This window comes from Diprion similis, chromosome 12 (assembly GCF_021155765.1).
Source record: "Diprion similis isolate iyDipSimi1 chromosome 12, iyDipSimi1.1, whole genome shotgun sequence".
Lineage (NCBI taxonomy): Eukaryota > Metazoa > Arthropoda > Insecta > Hymenoptera > Diprionidae > Diprion > Diprion similis.
In genome coordinates this window covers 5,803,251-5,822,882 of record NC_060116.1, presented here as the reverse complement: position 1 = coordinate 5,822,882, position 19,632 = coordinate 5,803,251, and the positions used below count along the sequence as shown (strand labels likewise).

The 19,632-nt window shown below is 38.4% G+C and overlaps 2 protein-coding genes across 3 annotated transcripts; one reads left to right on the top strand and one right to left on the bottom strand.

Moving 5' to 3' along the window:
• The first annotated feature begins 8,426 nt into the window (after nt 1–8,426).
• LOC124412930 (tetratricopeptide repeat protein 27) lies at nt 8,427–11,796 on the top strand. Of its 2 annotated transcripts, XM_046893159.1 has the most exons (8): nt 8,427–8,574; nt 8,685–9,543; nt 9,759–9,825; nt 9,917–10,249; nt 10,391–10,564; nt 10,714–10,866; nt 10,942–11,103; nt 11,197–11,796. In XM_046893159.1, the coding sequence occupies exons 1-8, from the start codon at nt 8,502–8,504 to the stop codon at nt 11,788–11,790; spliced, it is 2,415 nt and encodes an 804-aa protein (XP_046749115.1). In that variant the 5' UTR covers nt 8,427–8,501; the 3' UTR covers nt 11,791–11,796. The 2 variants fall into 2 exon arrangements, with proteins under 2 accessions (XP_046749115.1, XP_046749116.1); XM_046893160.1 differs by lacking the exon at nt 9,917–10,249.
• A 26-nt stretch (nt 11,797–11,822) lies between these two features.
• Nucleotides 11,823–17,948, bottom strand: LOC124412941. The gene is made up of 13 exons (XM_046893175.1): nt 17,493–17,948; nt 16,967–17,221; nt 16,670–16,878; nt 15,947–16,151; nt 15,599–15,869; nt 15,397–15,522; nt 13,589–13,800; nt 13,388–13,496; nt 13,044–13,225; nt 12,839–12,937; nt 12,580–12,752; nt 11,963–12,330; nt 11,823–11,922 (listed from the first exon to the last, which is right to left on the bottom strand). Exons 1-12 carry the CDS (start codon nt 17,593–17,595, stop codon nt 12,226–12,228), a joined length of 2,049 nt encoding a protein of 682 aa, XP_046749131.1. The 5' UTR covers nt 17,596–17,948; the 3' UTR covers nt 11,823–11,922; nt 11,963–12,225.
• Nucleotides 17,949–19,632: the final 1,684 nt, after the last annotated feature.

The following is a 19,632-nucleotide window of genomic DNA, read 5'->3' as shown; positions in this document are numbered from 1 at the left end:
GGACGTCAAAGGTGAGTTATCGTATCTCAAATTTTTATTCGTTGGTGCAACTTCAGCTTGTAGCGTTTTCGATTCTCGATTCTCCGCGTCGCGTGTCGTTTGTTATTGTTTGTGGGGCTGATTTTCGGTAAGTGCGTAGTTGTATTGTTAAAATAAGTTTAACTCAGTCTGTTTAGGCAGCCAACTACAAGACAAAAAGTGCGAATGAACTTGGAATCGAGTGTAATTACTACGCTGCATATAATCACAAGGTTTTCGTGAAAAGAAAATGATCTGATAATCTTTCGTTGTCGATTTCTTTCTAACATTCGGAAAACACGGACATTGCGGAAGGTGACCTTCGGGCGAGTTGTGTCTCGGATTTTGGTTCGCGGATCGGGTCTGTCACGTGAACAAACGTTTTTGAAATGAAAATTTTATTGCGTCGTTGACTGTGGCCTCGTTTCTTATGCTAGATAAAACTGTATGGGATTGCATCTGTTTCCGAATTTCTTCTTGGGGATCGATCGATGGAAGGATCCTCCATTTTGTAATCCTTTATTACGGTTTAACAAAAGTTAATGCATCACGGCGTTATTAATCGTTTCGAAATTTCGAGTGAGAATCGAAATCGTCAACTGTTATTGATTTCTGATACACAGGTATTGTGTCTTGAATAATTATGGTGAAATTTGAATGCTGTTCTAATCATTATTGAAGATACATTAAGTACTAACAAAATATTGTGTTATTTTACTTGATTGCAGAAAGAGACCCCGACAACGTTCTGGAAGACATTACTGGGTAGCGGGGAACTGATGATTTTTTTACATATAAACACCAGGTACAAAACAATCCCAATTACTTTTCACTGATTTATGTGATCGATGAAATTTTCGAAAACTTGGCATAACGCATTACCTACAAAGCAAAATTGCATGTATTTAAACATTGAGTATATGACTGTTGATTTAGATCAGATATTAACAAAATTTTATGGTTTTGTTCTTCACCTGATTGCAGAATTGAACTACTGCAAGGATAAACGAGGTTACCGAGGATTCGCATTGAGTGACCCTGGTAATACATGTTGGAAAATAAAATGCAGAAGCTGAACCGCTCGCGAATTTGTGGAAAGATTAGAAAACAGGTACACATTTGAGATCATTCTTGATTATGTCTTTTGGCCAACTTCAATCTGGGAAATTTGTCAGTTAGCTAAAATTTGTTGGTATTCAGTTTTTTATTATATTTACAAAAAATAATGGTAATTATTCAACGTTTGTTTATTAGTTTTGCATGTTAATAAAATTTTGTTATTTCTAACCTGTTAACAGGGGCAAACTATATTGCAGCACTATCGACCACATTTAGCAATGATCCAAATGACGTAATCCAATCAATCGACCTCTGACAACAAACCAAAAATTGAACCACCCGCTGTGCTGTGAATAAAACTGAAAGGTACATATTCGATATGATTTTTAATGACCATGTCTTTTGATCGTAAATGATTGTAGCTCCTCACTAATTTCATGCATTTATCCAATATCTGTTCTTATTTTATTAGCCCTGCAATGGAATTTCTACACTACATTTATAAATAAATCAAAAACCACTGAAATATCATGCAAATAACTTATTTTGACACAGTTAGTCTGTTGTGACGTGAAATCTGATCCAAGACATTGTGCGATTAATATTTTATTATGTTCTTATTGTAGTGTGAAAAGTGTGTAACCACCATGCAGCCTGTGAAGCTACGAGAACTACTACATGTACGTGTAAAGTGTGGAGCAACCCGGAGGAGGTAAGAAAACTTAGTTCAATTATTGTTTGATAATTCAATGTGCTGCATTTGAAACCTAATTTTTGTTATTGCGTATCACGCGGCAGACAAATATGGAAGTAGAAAAAAGTAATAATAGAAAATCCAGTTTGCTAAATTAATTCGAGCTTCCTTTTTCGTTTTTTCAGAACTAAGCAGAGACATCTGAGTAACTTCTCCATTACTCAGCAACGTTGGTGAGTTTGCATGTGTTTAGGCTACGGGTATTAATTCCCTGGGATTCCTTTGTCTCGTGGCGTGGCGGTAAAAATTGTTGCACAAATCTTCGATTTCTTAGCTGCATGGATAGGCTCATTCGCGATCTCAACGGTGCTTGACTTTCAGTCGATTCATTTACTCAATTCACACATTTATTTATTCAATTACTCAAAGTTAGAAATTTTGCACGTTGCTGAAAGTGGAATGAGCATCGCGACAGGTTACCATCGCTTACTCAACATTCGAGAAAACAGATTGTGTTTAGCTACAGATTATATAATTACAATAATGTCGTTTAAGTGGTGGATGAACCTGAGGTTTAAACATATTTCAACGATTGTTTAATTAATAACGTTTCAAAGTCTGGCAGAACGTAACGTAATCAACTTGTATCATATATCTTGAATCATTTTCAATTTTTTAATGCCCAGCAACTATCGAACAACTACAGGCTTAGCTCGCTTAGAAAAATGCAGGATGTTTTTAATCCATTTTACAAAAGGTTGATGTATCGATAGTCCGCCAGCAATCACTAAAACAATACACTCGCTGACTATGGTACAAAAACTTTTTACTCCCCACAGGTAATCAATGAAAAAGTAAGTCACAGTGACCACGGCGCAAATGACGATGAATGATGTGTGTTGGAAAAAATGGAGAATCGTTTAGAGCGAATATAGGTAATCGGGTAGGTAGGTGGTCGTCATGGGATCCGTCGCGGGGTTTGATATGGATGCGCGTGTGAATCTCTTTTCAACATTTCCGTTGGGTGGTTCCGTCGGGAATTAGGCGGGGGTAGGAAGGTCGCGATGCACAGCGATGTTACTAACTTTTGTAATCCACAGCGTCAAACGATCACAGTGATTTTCATCCAGAAACACGTGAAAGACTCGTGAATATAAGAGTCTTCGAAGTATTTATCAGTAAGCTTTCAAATTTTAACAAGGTTAAATTTCCCATTTCTCGTCACTTTGCTATCATTTTCCAGTCGTTGTTGAACTCAATTATTCAGTCATTTTCTATCATTATTTCATTAAATTGATCTCTGTGATCGTCTGAATGGGCAAAACGCATCTCTGGACCATCTATCGCGTTCCGTGGTACGCTAGATGGGGAGAGATGCTGCGCTCGAAGACTTCGCGTCGAAGAGGACCGCCGACCGTCACGCCACACAATAATGCATGCCCTCCACCTCCCTCCCGGACTTGACTCGCATCTCGGAACAACAATTCGCATCGCGATGTGTCGGATTCAAAAAGACGCAGATGCGAATTGGTTTTCTACAGAATTTTGCGACAAGTCCTAGACATTTAAGATTTTTTGACGGATTAATCGGCCGCGCCTTTTTGCGCGTAGATTAACCACGGGAATCAGACGCGCCATTTGCGCGACGATTGATAATCAGGGTGACGACTGACCGGGATAGTCGGGAAGAGTTCGGGGATTTCGTCTATCGGGTAAAGTGAGAGAAGTTTGATGGACCATGAGGGAAAACGGGCGTTTTTTTTTATAAATCTTTTTCACTCTTCAGCTATGCTTCATAAATTCAGTTAAGCTCACTTTCGGAAATGGGATCGTTCGATTTATAACTATTTGTGTGAAACGAAGCAATACGGTGTGTTTTTTAGATACAAATTTATATATTGAAGGTGCACAACTTCTGGAACTTTTTATCATAAAAACAGCACAACATTGCCTAATATTAATGGGGAAACGTCAGGGAATTATAAAGTTTTTGACGGGAAGAGTCAGGGAATTTTATTTGAGTAAAATTGGAGCCATCCTGCGCTTGATCGGGTGATCGAGTGATTTAGTCCGAGAGGTATCGACAAATTTCATTATACCATTTCCGCAATTTCAATTTTTTCGTGTGCGTTATCCGTGTATCATATAATAGTAATATGCACGTCTTCCAATGCACCCCCACAACGGGTGGTTACAGGAGGGTTACAATTTACAGCAAGAAATTGACAAAACAATGTATAGCCGCATACGCGAAACTCATTGTGCGCATTGATTGAAACTTAAGAAGCCTAGAAAATACCGTGTTCTGTCTAAATTCTACGACGAAACTCGATTTCCATCTACATCGATAAGTGAGTGCGAAAAAATATTTTAAAAAATCACACCCGCAAGGATAAAATTGATTACAATGCTTCTTTTTAACGTAAGAAAGACAAAAATAATAGTCTTCCATTTATAAAATACATTTCATTAGGCGATTCAAAAAGGGCCTTTATTTTGGTTTTCGGTCTTTTCCGAGATTCTTGCACTTTTTTTTACTGAAAACAGCTCACGTGAAAGGACTGGGATGGAAATTTTTTTTTACTGCTACCTCAACGATGTTGAAATTTCAAAAAAAGGCTATTTTCGAGAATTTCGAAATTAAGATATCCTTGAATCCTTTGGTGGCTATGTTTTCTACGTCGAAACAAAAGTTTTTATACATTCGGAGAGGCGTGCGATTTTTTCAGTACTGAAAAATTTATGTTAAAGTTCGTAAAAAAAAATACGTTTTTCCACTTTCGAACATTGCAACGAATTTCGACATATATTTTTCGGTACTAAAAAAAATCACACGTATCTCAGGTTTAACCGTAACTTTTGTTTCGTCACACAAATCAAACATAGCCATCGAGGAATATCTCAATTTTAAAATTCCTGCAAATACCTTTTTTTCTAAATTTCAACGTCGTTAAGGCAGTAGTAAAATTTTTTTTTCAGCTCAGGCCTTTCACGTAATCTCTTTTTTTTTAATAAAAAAGTGCAAAAATCTTGCTAAAGAGCAAAATCTTAAAATAGGCATTTTTTGAACCGCCCTAAGATTCAACGAAGGTCGTCCTCCAAGCCCATGAAGCCGCGCCCAGCACGCGGCTACGACGCTGCATCTTTACGACCTGCCTGAAAGACGACCGTTGTTGTTCGAAATAGTCGAATGACTATCATGAAGTTTTTTTTTTCTGTTGCATATTTGTTCGGTAAATTATTTAATACTTTGATGGATAGTTGTACCAGATATTCTACCGTAAAAAAAACGAGACTTAAATACGTTGACGAAATTCGATGAAATGATTTAAGATGAAAAAAACAATTTTTCACAATGACATTAAGGATTAATTTCGAGGGAATTTACATTGATATTCGGAAATTTCATAGCCAAGGTAATATTTTAGCGCCTTTTCCCAAAATTTCAATCTATCTTTTGATTAAAATAATCGTAATATAAGGTAAAAAAATTAGTTATTCATTTTCATTTCAAAGAATTCTATATTTAACCTGTACATCCTGCATAATTTATGCTCATCTTGTTTGGCAACCGGAATTCCGTGAACATTCATTGATTATTACATTGTAATCTTCAATATTAGAATTATTGATTTCAGCATCGTCTTCTTCGTCTGATTGGTCTTGGTCTTGTTCTGTATTCGTTTCTTCATCTTTCAATAGGTAAATGTAAAAATGTAATAATGGCTAGATAATTAGTTTTGAATTATTTTTGAATTTTTTTATACCACCCAGATTTTTTTCTAAGTTGATTGCTATGTCATCGATAGATTTCATTGGAAAACAAGTTTATTACTTGATTCTTCCCAACCATAGTCAGTGGAAGAAGATTTTCTTTATATTTAAATTTTCAAAATCTTTCGAGTAATGCTTGCTTTCCGTAACCGATAGACATTTCTCCTACTGACTATGATTGGGAGGAATTAAGTAATAGACTTGTTATTAATCAAATCCATCGACGAAATGACAAGTTACTTGAATGAAAATCAAGGTATTAAAAAAAATAACATAAAAAGTTGTATAAAAATAATTATCCAGCCAGTAACAAATTATTACATTTATATATTTACAAATAAAGAAACAAATACAGAACAATATCAAGATCAATGAGACGAAGAAGACGATAGTGAAATTAATAAGTCTGATACTGAAGATTTCAACATAAAATTGAACGAAGGGTCACGAAATTACGGCTGTCAAACAAGATCAGCATAATTTATGCAGGATGTATATAATAAATATAGAATTGATTCGAAATTGAAATCAATAAGTAAGTTTTTTACCCCATATTACGTCTATTTTGATAAAAGAATAGATTGAAATTTCGGGAAAAGGCGCTATAATATTACCTCAGCTATATTTTTTTTAAACATAAGTGTGAATTTCCTCGAAATCATCTCCTTATGGCATAGTAAAACATTGTTTTTCTTCATCTAGAAGCACTTTATGAAGTTTTATCAATATATCGAACTCCCAATTTTCTTGGTAAGAGATCTAGTGTATCCGCCAAAGTTCAAATTAATTCACTAAACAAATGTATGGAATAAAAAAAAAAAAACTTCATGATAGTCGTTCAACATCCAGAACAACAACGATCGTCTTTCAGGCAAGTCGTAAAGGCTTGGAAGACTACTTTTGATGTATCTCGTAGGTGGAAGACTATTATTTTTGTGTTTCTTACTACAGAACGAAGCATTGTAACCAATTTCATCCCTGCGGGTGTGAGTTTGTTGAATGTTTTATCACACTCACTTATGTGGGTGGAAGACAAGTTTTGTCGTGGAATTTAGGTGGAAAACGATATTTTCTAGGTTTCTTATGTCTCGATCATTTAATGTGTGCAATAAGTTTCGCATATGTGACTATACATTTTTTGCCAATGTTTTGCTGTAATTGTGACCATCCTGTAACCCGTCGTGGGGGTGCGTTGGAAGGCGTATATTACTATTATATGATACACGGATAACTAGAACAAAAAAAATTAATTTGATGGAAATGAGCCGGGAATTTCTGACGTTCCCTCGCAGACTAATCGACTGATCGAGTGATCCAGTGATCGAGTCAGGGTGTCGACGGACCGGGAAAACCGAGAATTCACTTTATCGGGAAAAGTCAGGGAAATGATAGGGAAGTATGATGGACCATAGGGAAAAACGTGCTGTTTTTAAAGAATCGTTTTCAAACTTCAGGTATGCTTCGTAAATTCAGTCAAGCTAACTTTGGGAAATGAGATCGTGCAATTTTTAATTATTCGTGTGAAACGAAGACAATACAATGTGTTTTTAGATCCAAATTTATATATCCAAGGTGCACAACATCTGGAGCTTCTAGTCGTAAAAGCTGCCCAACATTACCTAAGTTTCATGGGAAAATGTCAGGGAATTCCGAATTTTTCGGAGGGAAAAGTCAAGGAATTATATTTGAGCGAAGTTGTCGCCACCCTGATAATGCGAATCGATCGATCGACCCTTTTGCTTGACGATATTTTAATTGTTAATTTTTTTTAAGTATACCAAGAAATATTTTGTATTCACTTGAACGACATTGTTTTTGTCGATGCACACACTTTTGTCATTGTGCTGCTAATAGTTTTTTCGTCCGTTTTAGCTAATCAAATCGTTTGTCCGTTTCAGCTGATGAAACCTTTTTTCTGTTTCAGTTAACCAAACTTTTTAACTCTTTCAGTTAATCATACTTTTCATCTGTTTCAGCTAATGAAATCTTTTGTCTGTTTCAGCTGATCAAATTTTCTAACCGCTTTATCTAACTAGACCTTTTTGTCTGTTTCAGGTAACGAAATTTTTTGTCTTTCAGGCAATTAAACTTTTCGTCCGATTCAGGGAACTAAACCTTTTGTATGTTTCAGCTAATCAAACTTTTTGACTGTTTCAGGTAATCAAGCCCTTTGTGTATTCCAGCTCATTAAATCTTTTGACTGTTTCAGTTGATTCACCTTTTATCTATTGCAGCTAATCAAACTTTTTGACTGTTCCAGCTAATCAAACTTTTGTCTGTTTCAGCTCAACGTATCTTTTGTATTTTCGATAAAACTTTTTTCCCAACATCTGAAGCGATTATTGTTAGGAATTCCGGAATCGTCAATAAAGTCTTGATAAAACCTGCCAAAATTGAATTAACATGTGTATAATTGCTGATCGAAGACATATCTTACCTCAGGTGTTTTGGCAGAGTAGGTATCTTTTTTGAGTTGAAATATTTCCCCGATTAGCAATTGTTCATGGCACATGCCAGTTCAATTTTTGCAGGACTTATCAAGAGCCTATTGACAAATATGAGGATTTTAACAGAAATTGATTTCGATGTCGGTAAAAAAATTTACGTCTGACTACTTCATTTCATATGTATACACACACACACGCACGCACGCACGTTCGAGAATTCACCAAGCCTTTTGCGCGTGGACTTAAGACCTTGCGATCTTGTGGATGTGGTTAGATTTTGCCTGCAGCGTACACTCTATTGCGTGACGTGTAATTCGTGGCCAACGACGACACTGCTGTCCTGCGCGATGGAAAGTTAAACCATTTCCTCCAGCGGTCTGCAAAATTGTGGCAACAATGAGGATCCATTTGTTACCACTTGTAGAGTGATATTTGTTGCAACGTATTCAGTAACAGAAAAAGATTTACCTGATTCGTGAGGAGTGTGTTTTCTAAAATCGAACGTAAATATGGAGAAAATGGATACTGATGATATGAAGAATTCGGAGGTGAAACTCATCATGAATTTCTTGGATGACGCAGGTAAGGTTAACTTCTGCACTGCGTATGTAAATTTATACGCACGAAAATATTACTTGTTCGCAAAAAAAAACAAGCATAAATTTATCACACTCAAATCGAATGTATTTCAGCTCCGCAGGCAATACCCAGTATTGAGGAATTCCATGTGGGACATTACGAACAAATCTTGAATAACAAATTCTCTTCATCTTATCTCAAGAAGTTTGTTAATGACGATAATCTTGTTAAATGTTTACTCAACGCTGTGGATGATGATCCTAACTGCACGTTTCAGTTATTGTCCACTGGAATAGCGTCGCTGTTGTTTTTTGTTCAAACTAACTTCACTGGCCCAGAAAATACACCGGACGTCGATTGGTTATTAGGTAAACGTGAGGAGGCATTGGAGTTCTTGCACCTCGAAGATGAATGCAATGAAAATGTGAAGAAGCCCGAGCTTTTGTATCTGTCAAAGATATTGTTTTCTAATGAAAAATTGCAAAATCATCACAAAACTGCTGCTTGGTGGTTGTTCAGAGCCAATCTATTGCATCAAATTGTTCTTGAAGAAGCTTCTGCAACTTTATTCAAAGAAACTGATGATTTAATAGAAAGAATTTCTGCTGATGATATTTTGGGTGATGAGTACCTCAGGACGTTGTTTCATGTTGAGACTGTGCAGTTTTATTTGTATCATAGAAGGATACAGAACATGGAAAAACACGTGGAAATTGCTCAGCATTCAGCGAAACTAAATATGCAGCTAGTCGGCATGCTAGGTAAACGCACCAAGTATCAACAAGACGAAAAAGCTCAGTTAATGTTGAAAGTTTCCATGGACAAAGACAATTTCCCACATAGAAAGTGTCAAGATTTGCCGACGGCTCTTGAATTGAACGATGACTTGAGATTGGAACGAGTGGAGTATTCAGAAGCTGCAGAAATTATCGAACTGGGTGCTTTGGAAGAGGCAGTTGTTTTGGCAAAATAGTATGTATGGTAAATATTTAAATTTCATCTCATTATCAGAAATTGGTTATAGAATTTTCATGGGAAATTGCGTCGACATCTAGACAAATGTTTAATTTCATAAGTTACAAATTAATCATACGCTATTATTCGTTGAGTTAAAAATCTTCATAAAAACATCAATAATAAGTTACACGAAGAAATTACAATCAGTTAATTTTTATTTGTTTTTATAGTTTTCAGATTCAAAAATCTCAACCGAAAGACAAACTTGCTGACGAAGAGGTCGTACCATACCTAAATGTGAGAATTGATGTTTATCAATTGATATCAGAATCTGATCTTGATTTCAATGTATTTTACATATAATCTAATGATCTTAAACTTGTATCAGAATGTTATAGAGAATTCGAGTAACTGGCCATTGAGAATGTCGTCTCTGTGTCAGCGGTGTGTACTGGAATCGAATCACAAAAGAACCGTTGAAAGATCTATGTCACAGACAGAGTATCTGATCGAGCAATTGAATTCTTCAAAGCCATTAGTCTCTCATCGTATGGATATATTTTTTGCCAGTGGCATGAAACCTGTTTGGGAAGTTAGACAAACCTTGGCTGATCTGATGCTTAATCTAGGCATGGTCAAGAGCGCTCTTGATCTGTACTTACAGCTGCGACTCTGGGAAAGCGTAATAGTGTGCTACACCATTTTAGAATTAAGACACAAGGTGTGCGAATATCTGTAAAATCACTTTTTCTTCCTCTCTAACTGATTAAAATCAAGTGCCTCTAGACTTTTGCTCAAAAGTATCAACATCTGCCGATGATTAATTACGGTATTCTGATATCATTTCATCTGATTCTTTCAGGCTGCAGAAATAATTCAGCAAGAAATCGATAAGAAACCAACAGTAAAACTTTGGTGTCTCTTGGGTGACGCGACGCAGGATACAAAATGTTATGAAACTGCATGGAAATTATCTGGTGAAAAGAGCAGCCGTGCCCAAAGGCACTGGGGTCTACATTATTACTCAAAACAAAATGTAAGTCGACTGAGATAGAGCTAATCAAATTTTTATCCTGTGTATCAAAGATCGTATCTAATGCAATTGTTTTTAATCAATCTTGAAGACAAATTCGAGGAATTAACATTCAAACATTCTGTGTAACGATGAATTTACAATTTTTACAGTACACAGAGGCAGTACCGCACTTGAAATTGTCTGTAGAATTGAATAATATTCAAGAGAATATATGGATTAGGCTTGGATTTGCTGCATTACAAATAGAAGATTGGAAATTGGCAGCCAACGCATACCGCCATTATTGTGCTCTAGAGCAAATGGTCAGTACATTCATCAGGAATATGAATGAAATATTGGTGAGAATTAGTTATTTAATCTATCTGTTTACTTACTAGAATTTCGAGGCGTGGAACAACTTGGCGAAGGCGTATATCAAGCTCGGAGACAAGCCACGAGCTTGGCGATCCCTTCAAGATGCTGTCAAATGTAACTTTGACAGGTGGGAAGTGTGGGACAATCTAATGGTAGTTAGTATTGACTTGGGACATTTCTCGGAGGTAAAAAGATTTGAGGTTTTTTGGGCGAAAACAGTAATGAAAACAAAGAAAATTCAATCACATCGTATGAAAAATTTGATTCTCGTTTTGCAGGTGATTCGATGTTACCACCGTATTCTCGAGCTAAAAGCTCATCACACTGATGTACAAATTTTGAAAATTCTTACCAAGGCAATTATCACCGATATCAAAGATGCCGATGGTAATCCTGCTAGTAAACTACTCCAGAAAGCCCTGGAATTGTTTGGACATTTGACGTCGGCAGTGCCGAATAATGCCTCGATTTGGCAAATGTACGCCGAGCTGACAGCGACAAAGAATACGGAAATGGATTATCAGAAAGCGGCTCAATACTTGCAGAGAGCTCATCGTACCGCTGTTGCCAATCCGAAATGGTTCAAGGAGGTCGAAGCGACGATAGATGTGCTTCATTTATGCGCAGATTTGGCAGAGTCATACTTGAAGTGTGCTGAATCTGGATCACCGCTACAAAGAAGAGCGATGCTGGGCAGTGCGAAATTGTCCCTTCAAGGCGTCGTGAGGAAAGTTAAGGATCAGGATTGGATTGGCCAAACGGTAATAGACGAATCTTTGGCAAATATCGAGGCATACTTGACCAAAATCATGGACGAGTTGAAAAAAATAAATATTGATTCCAATTATGTTTCACAGAATATAACTCTTTAGGTAATATTCAACTGTCATTTCCGGCGTCTTATTTATTTATTTGACTGTTAATCGAATACTGAAACTTGAATTCAGCTTGATCGTTTGCTGGACAACGTGCGGGATGCACTTTACGAAAGTGATTTCATCACACTCGTAACAAAACCGCCAATTTTTATAAAAAAATATAAACTAAGCCACTTGTGTTAATTGAAATTCATCTACATTACCAAGTAGCTTCGGTGTCAGGTATACTTTGACACCGGAAATTCAAAGCTATTTAACAGAACAAAATGGGACGTGGGTCAAAACCAGTTTGATATAATTTTACAGTATTTTATTAGTAACGTTTTTCTCTTACTGTTTCGTGAGATTGTAAAAAAAAATTCTATCGAGGATATAAGGAAGGCTCATATTACCTTTTTTTTATTCCGAATGTATACGTATATAACATATTTAAGAATTGGTGAGAACCCAGTCGGCATATTTTGCAACGCTTACATATGCAGACGGTGAATTTGAATTAATTTCGCAATCCGATCCGTATGACAGGATGCCAACCTGAAACGACGATAACGTTAGCGCGTAATGTTACGTATGATGTTACATATACGTGCTTGAAGGTAGAATTACGAAAATGCTGTGTTCAATGATTATACGTATTAATATCTGCGTCGCTATAGGTGTATGAAATCGCGATCGAGAATCGCAGCGAATTGATTCGCACAGATTACACATCCCAGTTCTAACCGGATGCTTTAATCCAAACAAAAGATAATTTACTTCGATATCAATAGTTACAATAATTACCAGAGTGTAAGTGTCCCCGTATTTCAGTGCCAGGGGGCTTCCGCTGAAACCGGAACATGGTTCTTTCACACTTCCGGCACACAGTTCGACGGAAAAACCACGATTCATGAACGTTGCACAGTCTTGTGTTGGCAAAATTTTTGTTTCCAACCATTGTTGTTGAGTTGATTTTTCTGCCGGTGTAGAAAAAATATTCGCTAAATTATTCATTCGCCGCACAGACACCCTTCGGTATTTATTCAAAGCGTATTTTACGCACCTTTCTGGCTTGATATTTTACCCCAGCCGACTAAAACCGGCGACTTGCCTACCAAATTGTAGTTTTCGCTTTCCAAAAGACAAATTGACTGCACAGTGACTAACGTCGGCAAACATCAAATTGTACAAAATTGCATGTTATTATATCTTGACGGGAATAAGTGGACCAAACATATTAATCATTTCCACTTGCGTAGAATACCTACCAGTATAGTCAATTGTCGTTTGAAGACGGATCAATGCTATATTATTTTCAAAAGTATCTGATCTAAAGTCCGGATGCTTGACGACGTAGGATATGTTGTACTCTTGAGTTGGTAGCCCACAAAACAGCGAATTACAATCCGGGTTATCGGCCTCATCGAATTCTCCCAACACCACAGTTTGACTGAAATAATAAAACGTAAATCTCAACATAAATGGTTCAACAATTTGTTCTCTTTGGCGGATTCTCAACTTTACTTCAAGCCGCTGAATGAATGAAATAATTTAAAGAAAACATAACTTGCCAGTATACAATTTATACAGAGTATTAATTTGTACAACTTACAGTTTATAATTGTTGGATGTAGCCAGAGCACAAGTACCAGTTGTAAGAACAGTCCTTTCGTTCACGATCACCCCGCTGCAAGGGTATTTAATCCGTCCGTTGTCTACGTCTGTGATTGAATTAGAAGAGAAATTTTCAGTTTTTGAGAGAATTATTGCTTGGAATAGTTCGTAGCCGTGATAAAAAGAGTATTATCTTTACTTATGAAGCCGATTCTTGCTACGAAAGGAAACGTTCCCAGAGTCTCTATGTTGCTTCGAATCAAACTCTTTCCGCAGCCGGTATTCTTGTTGAAGGGCAGGGACTCTCCCCGTAATCCTAATGCCGTCGACGTCGGTGTTGACTGACTCGTCGACACGTCGCAGCAGACTTTAGGGTGAGATCCTACATAGCCACACACAAGGTGACGAAACCTACGGTTTAAAATGATAGATTGTAATGGAAGTTTGCCCGATACTCGAGGTGTAGTCGATTCAATAGTTACCTGTGAACCGGAAGTGCTCTACGATTCATTAGGGACAAGATTTCTGGGCACTGATCGATTGTCGCACACTTTTTTTTATCCGCGCAGAATAACGTATTTTCAAATTCCAATCCGTTGTTTAGATACTGGGAAAAAATTGGCTCTGCACCGAGGATGATTACGTAAAAATAGAATAACACAAGCAAATTACGATCCATTTGAGAAAATGTTTGTCTCCGGAAATTTGGCAAAATTTTTACAAGTAGAGATGACTTGCACATAAAAAAAATAAAATAAAAAAACAAACTGTATCAATTATTTATTTCACCATTTTACACGACCGGCGTAATATTTATAATAACTTGGTTATCAATTATTGCCTCTATTCGTGCAGATTCAACTTAATTATTTATCTAGTGCGAATAGTTATACCGCGTTGGAGTAAAATTCAGGACTGCGTTTAGATCGCGAGTAGATCGGATAACGTACGTGTCTAGCTTTTCAAACCCATCGTTTGGGAAGAATGATTTCTGGATAATTTCGCTTTTCGTGATCACCTTGGTCACAAACCTGGTGTTATTCTCTTTTCCGGCGGAAATGGGAACGTCATCATCAGAAATAAAAATCTGCAATTAATAGGGGGAAAAAAAGTCTCGACTGTCCATCCAGGTTGGCGTGGAACAACCGCCACGCGATATTCATGAGCGGATATATCTCGATGTGACGTTTGAAGTGTACCAAAAACGTATGTACAGAGTGTAATCTGCGACGTTGTGTTGTTCGTTGCTATTATTTTTAACCATTGTATCATTACCATCCGATGGCGTAACACTCACTGTTATGTGAATAGACTCTACAGGAAGCTTTTGCAAAATGTTAAAAATGCGTCAGGCATTGCGTAGGGAAGAGTCAAGGTCGAGTAAGGAAAGAGCGAGATACGGTTGGAGTAAATCAAAGTTGTACAATTTTTAATATGTTTATTCAACAGCAATGTCCGTGCAGAATATTATTTTCTAGGAGACGTGCTAATTTGCGTGGAAAATAAAAGTTATCATTTGATAGGTGAAAGGTGAAAGGTGAAATTCAGGGTGACCGCCGTACGACTGGTAAACAACACAAACAATATTTGTACATAAGCATATAATCCATAGATATAGGCGAGTAGACGTGTATGCATCGTACGTTAATAAACAAACATACGCGTTGTACATACTTGGACAGATTAAGTTCGAATCTGTAAATAGACTACAAGACTGACCATATCTGTGTACTGATACCAATCGAACATAGGTATACATAGTCACTTGACTCTGATTTTATCTCGCATAGTCACGCGTAAAGTGGCCAAAGATCACGCAACACGCTCTGATGATCCGCTCGGCTTACGACTCTCTTCTTCTATTATTTCGCCGTGCAAGTGTAGAGGGAAGATGAGGCGTTGGAAACCCGTTTGTCGGTCCAATCGATCGCCACTTCGACGATCCCGGTACCCTTGAAAAAATCAACGGCGACGATATTGGCGCTCTCCTGAAACTTGGTGTTGTACCACTTCGTCACGTTCATATTAACATCATCCGCCATTTGGCGCAGTCCTCCAAGTCGGTCGAGCAAAACGTCCCAAGTGTTTGGAGTTAACTCCGCCATGGCTGATCTAGGGTTTACCGCACTAGAGCTAGAAAAGCAGAGACGGATATGAGGGGCGATGCTAGGGATCGAATATAGAGTGGTTCGTGGAATATGGTTCATACCTTAGCGCGACCGACTCGATTCCGCTCAGATATGTGTAAAGATCGGATATGGTCCTGACATCGCCCCACTGTTGGGTGACACAGGGCCAAATTGAGTCGTACAGAGGAACGACGTTACTCTCATCGTAGCCGATAATCAACCGCTTTCCGGAAGCCCAAATGGTCTCGAGCGAGGTCGACCATCCGTAACTCTTCGGCAAAAGGTAGTCGGCAAATTGTTCTTCGAGATAAGCTACCAGCTTTGCGTGTATCGTCAAGTTGGTACCGAAACCTTGAATTAGACGAAACATGGTAGCCTCGTGATAGGGAAGTTTCCTTTTTTTTTTTGGAGCTTCTTGTGTCACTCACCAATAGGGAATTCTTGCACGTCAAATATTACTATTTCCTTGGTATTGTCGAGGAAAGTTTTAACGTCATCGATCACACTTTGCAACTCGACCACCTTGAACAGTCCGTGGTTAACCCACCAGACCGGATCCGAGGAGCTGTAATATCCCACCCTGATGTCAAGGTACCGAACCCCGTATATCAGTTGGGCCAAGATATCCTCATCCTGGAAAATCAAGTTTCTTTCGATTGTTGCGAAGGTGTTTCTTGGCTAGGAATGATTTTTATACTGCGGTTAACAGTCAACTGTGTGAAAAAAATAATCCACCAAATTTATTTACTATATTTGATGTAACATGAAATTCATCAGGCACGAAGACATCGTCAATTCTTTTTCTTGATGTTTTACACGAGCAGAAAGTGAACGATATTGCGGTACTTTTTCCAAAAATTCGTTGTCCGCTATTGCGACAAATGAGAAAAAATATTTCTCAGCTGGTTTCGTAAATATATCATGAATAGATTTTGAGTTAAAGAATTATGCTTGAATTCCGAACTATTCTGCTTTTAGCATATCAAAATATCAAGTCTCGCAAATGCAATGTTGTACGCGGTCTGTCTGTACCTTCAGGAATCCGGTTTGGTCATTTATGTACCTAACAGTTACACGATACTGTGGCTTTTACAGTTACACAGTGGTCTATCAGGCCAGAGGAGTTTATTTTAAGACAGTTCACTTGTCACCTGACAGATGACGTATTTGGACACTAGAGTTTCCGAAGTTGGTTCTTCCACGATTGAGTATGAGCCTGAATTGTGAGTTCCCGGTAGGAAAAGGTCGCGGAATCTCTTCGAGCCCAATGCTTCCTGCCGGTCGGCCATCCAGTTTGGTCGAGTCTCCAAGCAGTTGGTCTTCATTATCGAATCATCACGCAGCCAAGCGACGTGGTATCCTGTCGCGCACATACACAATCAAGGACACACTTGAGAATTGAATCGAAGAAGCCTCGGTGTTCGTAGATCTAAAATGATAAATCCCACCTAGGCATTGTCTCTCAAACGTCAGATTTGAACTTGGGACGAATTCGGCATCGATTCCGGTCTGCCTAATGCCGCTGGAAGCGGTTGGCTGGAAGCTGTAAATTGGCGTAGCATTGATCGAAGGCTCCTTCGTGTAGACGGCAATTGTATCTCCGGACCGGATACAGCTGTGGCTCCAGTAGACCTCGATCTCTCGAATTTCGGTAGTCGACAGTATCGGAGATATGATCAGGCCTACGTGCGACGCCTCGAATTCTGTAAAATTAACACTAAATTTCATTTCATTTGATTATTTCCGCGACCAACGACGTCACGAGTGTATACATTTCCTGCTTCGCGTTACTGACAATAAGTAGTAGCAAGCAGACAAACTTTAACTATGCACTTTGAAACGGTGATTGTGAGACTAGAATAAACCGGTTAACTTCACCGGATCATGGTGTTTCGAGTCTTTCTTCATCGCTGCAAGTAGCATCTGGTGAGTGCGAACGCTATGCTTTCGGCTGATTGTGAATACAGTACTCACCTTGCTCATTGGTCGTTGTCTCGGTGTCCCTCTTCGTCGGAGAGGAAGTGACACTAGCCAGAATGGCAGCAGCAACTCCAAAAATCACGGCTACTGCTTTCATCCTGCTTTTTCGGATTGGATCTGGCTACTCACCTTGTCCGCGTATTTATCGTATTAGCTTATCGCTCTACTTTAGGTATGTGGCGTTAATTGGGAGGAAAAATTTTGTCCTCTTATTGTGTGGATACGATCAACGTATGCGTCGTTAGTTCCTTTTAATTAACTGGTAGGCCACGTTCGATAATTCTACAATCTGAATATCAGAGCTCTGATTGTATCACTCTTGTAACACCTGCGGTTTAGTTTATCGCGATTTTTACGGTAAACACGGCTTTCTCTTGACGTAAGGCAGTCTGAGTAGAGTCGTGAAACTCGGGAAAACGCAAATTTTCATTCCTAATACGATATGGTGTAAGTGAAGTTCTTCTCTGATGGAACGCAACAATTTTTTGACTGAACCCAGAACGTTTGAAACGGATGTGTCATCAATTCCTGACTTTCGGTGGGTGGAGCCTTGATGAATACGTCACGCCCCCAAAAAAATAGCCACAAACAATATGCAAAAGACGTTTTTAGCGTTACCCAATCATCGCCGGATGAATATAAACAGATTGTTTCATTCCATCGACACGACCACGTGGAATAGGATTTAAAGATTGAGAACTCAACATCATTCTCGTTATTATTAATCCATTAGAACATCGCGGCGTAATTCGAGTCATAAAAAATTCCTCTCAATTTCCATAACAATAGATTCACGACCAACGATAATACGGTCACACCTGTGGCTGTAGAAACGGAACCTTGAGCGCCACGTGTTTGTTATCTTTACCAATTTTACACCACAGCTAACGTCGTATTTCTGTCTTTAGGGTGTAGCACAATTGTTCTGTTTTTCACAGAATATGTCAGGCTCAGTTATACGACCCTAGATACCCGATTGACCCGTCGTACGGATCAACTCCGATTATTTTGCAGTACAAAGTATCAAGTTAAGAGTTTCCTGTTGGGATTTTCAGTGCCTTAGGAGTTACGACAATCTTCAGATTTCCACACTAAAATACACTTTCCGGGATCTCTTCAATTTCTCGACACAATTGACTCAAACGATATTATCCAGAGTCCCGAATGGACGACGACTTTTAAACAACCTCTAGACTCTAGAGGGTTGTGTAAACGATAAGCTGCCTTACCGCGAGGAAGCCCGAGGAGTTGGGTAAGTACACGTGTGTGACAAATGCGACTTTTACAAGGCTGGTTTGATATCGAAGCACCAAACCACCCGCGAACTGGACATTGATCGAAGCACCCCTTCAAGGACGAACTCTGGTGCAGCTTTAGAGAACCATGGACGTGTATGGTAGGCACAACCTACCGCCCGGCTGCATGTTATTACCTCAATTGGCACAACCGACACTAAAGAAATAGCAACACGTGCGTGCTTATGCCAACGACACTAACAATAAAACACGGTATGTTTCTCTCTAGCCGGCTTCGAACTACTGCAGTGTACTAGTGCGTACGATCAGTCATGAGACACGCTGCCACATATGCACAAACCCACATGCTATACATGAATTTCGTAATTGTAACTGTGGGCAGGGAAGTAGCCTCGAGTGCACAGTGGACGAAGGACATGGTAGGGAGTTGGTGAAGCGATGCTTGTTTAATCCGTTTTTTGTAGAATCTTCACCGGAAATTCTGCCTGACTTATAATCCCTGCTGATTCACTTACTCTAATTTCGTACTGTAATCGACAAGTTGAAAAGTGAAAGTATGTCATGTATATTATTATTGAACAGTGAATCCGCACCGTAAATTATTGTTTTTGTTAGTCAACTCAGAAATGCATTTGATCACAGACTTTTTCCTACTTTTTACCACAAATAGTATTTACCATGTTTCGCGAGGAAGTCGTGGTAAGTGATTCTTTTTCTCACAGAGAACCTGGAAGAAAGCTATGCTGATAAACGGCTTCGTGTTACAATTCGTATATACGTAAAATCGAAAATACTAATGCTGCGCGGTGTAGAAATAAGGAGTTACGTAACAACGGAGAGGGTTAAAAAGTTTCGTATCTTAGCGATAGCCTTTGACC

Bases quoted from the DNA above. Each gene is read 5' to 3' on its own strand.
- LOC124412930 (XM_046893159.1), top strand. From the start codon at position 8,502: ATGGAGAAAATGGATACTGATGATATGAAGAATTCGGAGGTGAAACTC. The intron at 10,867-10,941 runs GTCAGTACATTC...TTTACTTACTAG, and splicing joins ATTGTGCTCTAGAGCAAATG to AATTTCGAGGCGTGGAACAA. The intron at 11,104-11,196 runs GTAAAAAGATTT...CTCGTTTTGCAG, and splicing joins ACTTGGGACATTTCTCGGAG to GTGATTCGATGTTACCACCG.
- LOC124412941 (XM_046893175.1), bottom strand. From the start codon at position 17,595: ATGAAAGCAGTAGCCGTGATTTTTGGAGTTGCTGCTGCCATTCTGGCT. The intron at 12,938-13,043 runs GTAGGTATTCTA...TGCCGACGTTAG, and splicing joins AACGACAATTGACTATACTG to TCACTGTGCAGTCAATTTGT. The intron at 12,753-12,838 runs GTGCGTAAAATA...CTACACCGGCAG, and splicing joins TAAAATATCAAGCCAGAAAG to AAAAATCAACTCAACAACAA.